The sequence below is a fragment of the Emys orbicularis genome, chromosome 7, assembly GCF_028017835.1.
Source record: "Emys orbicularis isolate rEmyOrb1 chromosome 7, rEmyOrb1.hap1, whole genome shotgun sequence".
Classification (NCBI taxonomy): Eukaryota; Metazoa; Chordata; order Testudines; family Emydidae; genus Emys; species Emys orbicularis.
This window is the reverse complement of record NC_088689.1, coordinates 23,839,901-23,849,338: the sequence shown is the minus strand read 5'-3', so window position 1 is coordinate 23,849,338 and position 9,438 is coordinate 23,839,901. Positions and strand designations below refer to the sequence as shown.

The 9,438-nt window shown below is 47.6% G+C and overlaps 1 protein-coding gene across 1 annotated transcript; it reads right to left on the bottom strand.

Annotated features, from left to right (window-relative positions):
• Window positions 1-1,753: 1,753 nt before the first annotated feature.
• Window positions 1,754-3,407, bottom strand: FOXI2 (forkhead box I2). The gene is made up of 2 exons (XM_065408292.1): window positions 2,810-3,407; window positions 1,754-2,316 (listed from the first exon to the last, which is right to left on the bottom strand). Exons 1-2 carry the CDS (start codon window positions 3,405-3,407, stop codon window positions 1,754-1,756), a joined length of 1,161 nt encoding a protein of 386 aa, XP_065264364.1.
• Between the last annotated feature and the right edge of the window lie 6,031 nt (window positions 3,408-9,438).

The following is a 9,438-nucleotide window of genomic DNA, read 5'->3' as shown; positions in this document are numbered from 1 at the left end:
TTCTCTTTCTCCCCATTTGGCACATCTAGAGTGGTCGATTATCGTCCTAAAATATTACTTTGTCAAGCTAGGTATTAAGAGATACTCGATTTACTTAACACAGATCCTTCCACTAGTGAAGTCTCCTTTAGACCTTCATACACATTGCAGTAGGTTGTACGTTTTCCTTGCTGCAGGGGAACTCTCCACAGCTGTAACTATCTTCCTAGCGCTTGCAGCCATGGTAAACAATTTGCAGTTAGACTCGCATTAGATCAAGAATGGTTCCTTGGCTCTGTGCTCCTCCAAGTCCACGTGCGCCTTGAGAGAGATTTAAGTGGAAGGAACATTACTGCGATCGGATTGGTTTTTTTTTTAATAAAGCAAACATTTAATGACTATAGTATAGTCAGAAGGCCGGATCCTCAGCTGGTATAAACTGGTTGAGGATCTGCCCCAATTCAGATGTATTTACAAGTCATTTTTTATGTTTGACAAATCAATTTCATGGCCGGTTCCCTGAATAAAGGCCCAATCTGAAGCAAAACCTCTCAGTAAGGACTGAATTAGAAATGGCGTCTCCAATAGCCGCATTAAGGTGGTATTTTTCTCCTTTTAGGGGGCCTTAACCTCCATTTTGTCTTTTCGAAAAATCGGTTTAATCTCAGGTATTTGACGTTTCGATTCCGAATGACCTTCCTACCAGACCTGAAAGTCTTTCCCAGTTATTCGCACGAGCGTTTGTTTGATACCAAAGCTGCTGCATCCCAGGACAGCGCGCTGTATTCCGCTCCATTCACCCCCATCCTATCTGATCGAAAGCCTTTATCTGTTCAACAGGTTTCAGAACAAATGTTAACTTCGATGACAGACACCAGACTTCCAAGATCAGTATCAGGCAATAATACGGTTTACCTGACATTGTTATAAAGCACTGGAGAACAACTTGGCAGTTAAATGGCTTCAATTCTGTGTTAAATTCCCAATGATAATTATTTGTAGTCATTATTTTAGTTTTAGAAGGCACCCGTTTGTTTAAACCAAACTCTTGTCATGCTGTTAAAGTCTGGAGAAGAATAAAATGGATACCATACATATAATGTGTCCAATATCTCAATTATACCAAGCTTATAGGAGCTTCTTTTTGGTATTTTCTAAACGGAAAAACCTGAAAGAAGAAATAAACCTCATTGTCGTCTGTAAGGAAAAGCCATTTTAATTTTAAGTATTAGATGGCAAAATGTTATAATTCCATAAAACTTAGAAAGGAAGAAAATAGTTTTGCATTACCTTAGAATTTTAAAAAAACAAACAAACCACGATTGGGGAGCTTTTTGTTACCTAAGATTGCATAGATCAGCAACACATTACACTGGAATGTCAAGTCTAGGTGCTCTCATCTCTATTTTTAAAAAAGATTTACTTTATTCTAACAGCTGTACAGAACCATTATATAATATATATAATATATATTACAAAAATATTCTTATCTTGTGTATTAGTGCATTTTGTTAAGGTCAATCGTCTAGATATGTATGCATAGGGTATCAATACTGTAAACAATCTACTGAATAGGATTCTGGGTGTGGGGACACCTCAATCAAATACAGGCTATAGACGTTTAATATACGTGTGTGTGTGTGTGTTCTAAGGCACAATAACACAGTGTCCAAAACTAACAAGAAATTGTTTTGAGTACCATGGTATATACAAACTTCTTCTAGGCACAGAACATGGCTTCTGTGATTTGCACCGAAGTTATTTCACAGTCAATTCAAACTTCTGTCCCGTCCCTGCTATAAATCAGATGATTGACGCTGAAGTTGTTAATGGGGGGGATGCTGAGCCCGCTTTGCTGGCCGCTGGCACAGTAGTTCATTCTCGAGTGGGCCGGCGGACTCAGTTCGGGGTTCTGGGCAGTGCCGCTGCTGGGAGTGGAGCACGAACTCAGAGCAGGCACATCTTGCCTTCCGTGTGAAAACTCGCCCGCCCGCCCTCCCGAGAGCTGCCTGGCGAAGCCATGGTTCCCATTGACAAGGGCCTGCATGTTGGAGGCGAAGCTGGAGAAACACGGGCTCCGTTCGAGCGCTGGCGTGGGGGAGGATTTGGGGCCGCTCCCGGAGCCGGGAGAGTCCTGCGGTGCAGGGGAGCCCAGGCCCATCAGGCTGGAGGCGTTTGGAGACTTCAAGGCACCGCCGTTCTTGTCTTCCGCTTTGTCAGGCACTCCTGGGGCGCTGGACCCAGGAGCGTCCGATCGTCTTTTCCTCTTCCTTCGAAAATTGCCGTTGTCGAACATTTTCTCGCAGTTCGGGTCTAGGGTCCAGTAATTGCCTTTCCCTATGAATAAATGAACAGCACATGGGCTCAGGGGAGGAGGGTACCGCTCGGCAAGGGCTTTGCCCCATTAGTCAATGCCTGACCGATCGTTTCACAGGGCAGGAGAGCAGAACACTGCCTGCGCCTTTAGCTCACGCTCCTAGTTTATGTTACAATCCCAGAGATGCAGTCGCCAATCCCCTTCCCCATGGCTACAGCGACCTTTGCAATGGTTAACAGTCGGGTAACAAGCCACGCGCCCCCCAACACAAGCTGGTATTTTGCGTTTACAGTGAGCGTGCTAATGTTAGGCAGGCCCAAAGTTTAGCATCCAAAAGCGTCTCTACTTCCCCTTCAGTGCGCTGTGCTTTTATTTTAGTCCTTGATAAATAATACTAGCATTTTACACTGGGCCCGGGAGCTGGTCATTTGCAAATGCCAGCGTGGGTGTGACTTTACACGGTACCTGTATGCAACGTGCTCCCACTTAGGAGAAGAATGGGTTTTTCCTTACCTGGATCGTCTTCATCCCTGGGGACTTTCTTAAAGCAGTCGTTGAGGGACAGGTTGTGCCTGATGGAGTTCTGCCAGCCAGCTTTGCTCTTCTTGTAAAAAGGGAAGTTTTCGGCCACGTACTGGTAAATCTGACTCAAGGTCAACTTCTTCTCCGGAGCGTTTTGGATGGCCATAGCTATCAGAGCCGAGTAGGAGTAGGGGGGCCTCACCATTTTAAAAAACTCCTGCTGGCTGGAGAGAGACAACCAGCTGAGATCTGCTCCTGCAAAGCCTGAGGCAGGGGCCAGGAACTGTCTCTGGTTGGTCCCATAACCTGAGGGGATGAAAGAAGCCCCATTAGTCCCAGAGAGATAAGGAGACGAGTTGATGGCAGGTCCATTGATCCAGAGGTAGGGGTTCGCTGCTGGGGGGCTATATTCGCTCAGCCCATAGCCTGCTGGATGAGTTGATGGCCTCTGTGGGTGGTGATGATGGTGCAGGTTTTGCGGGTACATTAGGTTATCACAGTACACCGCCATGTCCAGTAAATCCTGTGCATTGGGATGCTGGAGGGGGGCCGACTGTGGATTTGCGGGCTGCTGCCCAAAAGAGTTCATAATCCCCTGTGATCGGTGGAGTTTGAAGGACTGGAGCACTGATCATCAGCCCTGGATATCTCGGGCTACTGAGCTCCCAGGCACAAGGGAAAGGCATTTAAATAATGGCCTGGGGTAGACTCAGGCTGCAGGCGACCTCAAACCAGACAGCAAATAACAGAAACAGGCTGGAGCAGGGGGCAGCACCGCCCATTCACCACTCCACCTCCACCCAGCCAACGGGCTGCCACACCTACCCTGGGCACAGCCTCTCCTCACCCTCTGAGCAACCCACACTACTACCACATGCACCTCACCACTTCCTCCTGCACCCCCCACAGACCACCCGCCCTCTGCACAACCTCTATACAACCCCACCCGCTCTCTGCACCGCCCCCTTCACAGCCTGTATACCACCCTCCCCCGCTCTCTGCACAACCCATGTGCACCACCCATCCTCTGCACCGCCCCCTCCCGCCCAACTCACATAATACCCCATCCAGTGCATAGATTCCCCCTGCACTCCCACATGCCTCACAACCCTCCGCAGCACCTCTCCATACCCGCACCCTCTGCACGACCCAGATATGACCCCATCTTCTGCATTACCCCACCCTCTAAATAGACCCCTGAACTCAGCATCCCTCTGCACTCCCCCGACACCTCTCTGTACACGACGTCACCTTCTCCCTAGTGCAGCGGCAGCACCCTCCCCCCCACCGTGCTCACAACCCCACCCTCTACACAAGAGAACACAACCCGCCTTGCACCGCCCCAGCCCCACACAGCCCGCCCCCGTCCCGTGCCACCCGCTGCGCGCGCGCGCCCCCCCCCCCCACACCTTCTCAGCCCCAACCTCCCACACCCTCCGGCCGCCTCCGCCCGTTCTCTGCACAGCCCGCCGGCACCCCAGGGCCTGCGCGACACGCACACACGGTGCAAAACCGCCGCGCCCGCCAGCGATGCCGGCCACAGACTGCTAACCCCAGCGGCCAGCTCCGCAGCACGCGCACTGCCCCAGGGGAAGCCGGCGCCCCCGAGCCGAAGGGATGCAGCTTATCTGCCTCTCCTGCCCCGGAACCTGCCGGATACCCAGCCTGGGAACGCGCGCAGAGCTCTTCCCCTTCCCAGGGCGGCTGGGTCCCAGCCGGAGGCTGGCAGAGCGGAGCCGGGTTTGCAGGATGACCATGCTCAAAGAACAAACAAGCGCATGGCCGCGGGGAGAGGGCAAACGATAGCCCGTTTGTACCTCCGAAATCCTTGCTCTCTCCTCAGGCACCACCAGCAGGGAACATCACTTTATCGCCCAGGAGCAAACGCGAAGAAGCTGGCAGCCCACGTTGCTCAAGTTATTATCTCCCCTCTGAGTTCAGAGCTCAGGGGAGAAGGAGACCAGGGCTACTGCAAACAATCCGTGCTTTTCCTTCCCGCTTCCCTCCTCCCCATCAACACCGGAACAGCGGGACTCGGGGCTTCCCTGCCATTGCTATTCCACCCGGGGGTGTTGCCTGAAAGAGCTGCTAACGTGCAACTCTTGCTTATTCTCAGCTCAACCGAACATTTTCAGCAATATGTGGATTTAAGCCAAAATATTAAATTTCCACATATTTCCTAATCTGTTTTCTAAACAAAGTAGGAAGGACACTGCCACCACCCTGTGGTTTTTCAGGCAAGGAGAGGAGAAACAAACCTTCAAAGGAAATACAGTACGGGCAGGTGCAATATAGCTCTAAGGACAGAGTTGCAAACTCAGGCACACAACTTGTGTATACACCTCACGTCCAAGAATGCAAACTGACTTCACCTATACAGGTGCCCACATACATGGGAGACCAGGGGAGGGGCCAGTGCAAGCTAGAGACATGTGTGCAGCTGCTGGTCTGATCCTACTCTCCTTGTGTACCCAAACTTCCCATTGCACGAAACCCCGAGTACCACTCAAGCACATTAGTCCTGCAGACAGGAACTTCCTAGGAGCTCTGAAGATGATCAGATCACAGGGGGCATGAAGAGGTTGCACAGCTACTTGTCACAAAGGTCCACACGAGGACAGTGCCAATACACGAGTTTCCCACACTTCCTAGCCTACTTCAGCAGGTCTTGACCTTGTTCTAAGCTGTGTGCACAGACCGAGGAGGCTATTACAGCCCTACACCTTCCTGGTGCAACCTGTACTCAAATGTGAAATTGGAGAACTACTAACTGTAGTCTGTTACCCATCATTTAAATCAACTTCTGAACCAAATGACTGGAGGATAGCTAATAAAAATATAGAGATATACCTATCTCATAGAACTGGAAGGGACCCTGAAAGGTCATGGAGTCCAGACCCCTGCCTTCACTAGGAGGACCAAGTACTGATTTTTGCCCCAGATCCCTAAGTGGTCCCCTCAAGGATTGAACTCACAACCCCAGGTTTAGCAGGCCAAATCTCAAACCACTGAGCTATCCCTCCCCCAGCTGCCAATTTTTTAAAAGGTCTCCAGAGGTGATCCTGGCAATTACAGGCCCGTAAGCCTGACTTCAGTGCCAGGCAAACTGTTTGAAACTATAGTAAAGAACAAAATTGTCAGATACATACGTGAACATAATTTGTTGGGGAAGATTCAACATGGTTTTTGAAAAGGGAAATCATGCCTCACAAATCTACTAGAATTCTTTGAGGGGGTCAGCAAGCATGTGGACAAGGGGGATCCAGTGGTATAGGGTTCTTAGATTTTCAGAAAGCCTTTGACAAGGTCCCTCACCAAAGGCTCTTAAGCAAAGTAAGTGGTCATGGGATAAGCGAGAAGGTCCTCTCATGGATTGGTAACTGGTTAAAAGATAGGAAACAAAGGGTAGGAATAAATAGGTCAGTTTTCAGAATGGAGAGAGGTAAATAGTGGTATCTGTACTGTACCAGTGGTCTGTACTGGGCCCAGTCCTATTCAACATATTCATAAATGATCTGTTAAAAGGGGTAAACAGTGAGGTGGCAAAATTTGAAGATGATACAAAACTAGACAAGATAGTTAAGACCCAGGCAGACTGGGAAGAGCTACAAAAGTATCTCTCAAAACTGGGTGACTGGGCAACAAAATGGCAGATGAAATTCAATGTTGATAAATGCAAAGTAATGCACATTGGAAAACGTAATCCCAACTTTGCATATAAAATGAGATGCATCAGTTTCACACATACAGAATGGGAAGAGACTGTCTAGGAAGGAGTAATGCAGAAAGGGATCTAGGGGTTATAGTGGACCACAAGCTAAATATGAGTCAACAGTGTGATGCTGTTGCAAAAAAAGCAAACATGATTCTGGGATGTATTAACAGGTATGTTGTGAGCAAGACACGAGAAGTCATTCTTCCGCTCTACTCTGCTCTGGTTAGGCCTCAGCTGGAGTATTGTGTCCAGTTCTGGGCACCGCATTTCAAAAAAGATGTGGAGAAATTGGAAAGGGTCCAGAGAAGAGCAACAAGAATGATTAAAGGTCTTGAGAACATGACCTATGAAGGAAGGCTGAAAGAAATGGGTTTGTTTAGTTTGGAAAAGAGAAGACTGAGAGGGGACATGATAGCAGTTTTTAGGTATTTAAAAGGGTGTCATAAGGAGGAGGGAGAAAACTTGTTCACCTTAGCCTCTAAGGATAGATCAAGAAGCAATGGGTTTAAACTGCAGGAAGGGAGGTCTAGGTTGGACATTAGGAAAAAGTTCCTAACTGTCAGGGTGGTTAAACACTGGAATAGATTGCCTAGGGAGGTTGTGGAATCTCCATCTCTGGAGATATTTAAGAGTAGGTTAGATAAGTGTCTATCAGGGATGGTCTAGACAGTATTTGGTCCTGCCATACGGGCAGGGGACTGGACTCGATGATCTCTCGAGGTCCCTTCCAGTCCTAGAATCTATGAATCTATGATGGGGTCTAACCTAGCTGTTACCACTCAAGAAAGAGATCTTGGAGTCATTGTGGATAGTTCTCTGAAAACGTCCACTCAATGTGCAGCGGCAGTCAAAAAAGTGAACAGAATGTTGGGAATCATTAAGAAAGGGATAGATAAGATAGAAAATATCATATTGCCTCTATATAAATCCATGATATGCCCACATCTTGAATACTGCATGCAGATGTGGTTGCCCCATCTCAAAGATATATTGGAATTGGAAAAGGTTCAGAAAGGGTAACAAAAATGATTAGCGGTATGGAACGGCTGCCATAAGAACATAAGACTGGCCATATTGGGTTGGATCAAAGGTCCATCTAGCCCAGTAACCTGTCTTCCAACAGTGGCCAATGCCAGGTGCCCCAGAGAGAATGGACAGAACAAGTCATTAAGTGATCCATCTCATGTCGCCCATTCCCAGCTTCTGGCAAACAGAGGCTAGGGACATCACCCCTGTTCATCCTGGCTAATATCCTCCATGAACTTATCTAGTTCTTTTTTGAACCCTGTTATAGTCTTGGCCTTCACAACATCCTCTGGCAAGGAGTTCCACAGGTTGACTGTGCAGTGTGTGAAAAAATACTTCATTTTCTTTTAAATCTGCTGCCTATTAATTTCGTTTGGTGACCCCCTAGTTCTTGTGTTATGAGAAGGAGTAAATAACACTTCCTTATTTACTTTCTCCACACCAGTCATGATTTTATAGACGTCTAGCATATCCCCCCTTAGTTGTCTCTTTTGCAAGCTGAAAACTCCCAGTCTTATTAATAGCCTCCTCCTATGAGTTTTAGATGAATAGTGTTTTCAGAACATAAAAATTCCCATATTAGTTCTGGGCACTAGTCCATCTTTTGTCTGATATTGGCCAGTAACGGATGCTACAGAGATGTAAGAAATCTTTAGGGGACTGGGTTCTTTCCAGTGGAAGATAGGAAGTGGATGGTTTATGCCCTGAAGCATGGGGGTTTATATCCATTATATATTTTAATTCTACCTAATGAAAATGTGGATGTTCTCCATGAGAAATCATACATTTCCCCCAAATGCCCCCTTGCTCACTAAACTATGCCAGCTGAAATTATGCTCTCACCTCTGAAAGATGGGGTGTCTCAGAAGGCAAAATTTAGTCCTTTTGTGTGTGTGTATGACTGCAATGTGTGCCGAGTGCTGCCTTTGATAGGAACAATATCTATTAATATCAGTAGGAGGTATCACTAATAGCCACATGTTCATTGGATCTGGCATAATGTTGTGTATATGGGGGGCATGGGTGGATTGGGGCTTGCCCTTGCTCTGTTTCCTCCACCTGCACAGTGCCCAGCTCTGGGGCAATGCTGGTCCAAGATGCTGTGAAGATAACTCCACAGCCTCTTGAAGTGTTGCTTGGATTGCCTACACAGGACTTGGCTGTGAGCAGGAGGAATGGGGGTGGGGATGGTGGAGAGACAGGCTGAGATAGAGTGACCAGACAGCAAGTGTGGAAAAATTGGGACAGGGGGTGGGGGGTAATAGGAGCCTATATAAGAAAAAGACTCAAAAATCGTGACTGTCCGTATAAAATCGGGATATCTGGTCATCCTAGGCTGGGGACTGGGAGCTATCCTGGGATCGGGTAGTGGCTGTGGGGGGTGGAGGGAAGGCAGGGGCTGAGGCAGCAAGGAGAGAGTTATTATTTCATTCACTCCCTAGGTTCCTGCTGTGTCCTAGAAACCCAAAGATTTTGCTTCTATCAGCCTCTGGAGGGTGATTCACCAGCAACCACCTCATGACCCACTTCTGGGTTATGCCTCATCAGTTTTCACTAAGGGGCTCTCCACCCTGAAACTTGCTTCCTTATCCTTATTTGATAGAAGAACCTAGATCTGTTGACCTTCAAGATACTCTGCAAGGTCCATCTGTTTTCCTAAACTTTTGAGACAGCATTAGGGTTTAGGACACTATATATAGGTTTTGGGGGTGAGACTTGATAGAATTTTGTGATGGATAGTTTGTGGGTTGAAGCTAGGTGAAGTCAGGCTGACTCTGTGCTGGTTCACTTATTGTGAAATTATTTTACTGGAGGGGCACCTAGAGTACCTGGACAGACACATTTTAAAACGATAAATGGATTAATTCATGTCACTGAG

Excerpts from the sequence above, each read along its gene's own strand:
- FOXI2 (XM_065408292.1), bottom strand. The coding sequence starts at position 3,407 with ATGAACTCTTTTGGGCAGCAGCCCGCAAATCCACAGTCGGCCCCCCTC. Across the intron at positions 2,317-2,809 it reads CAGGGATGAAGACGATCCAG|GGAAAGGCAATTACTGGACC; the intron begins GTAAGGAAAAAC and ends ATTTATTCATAG.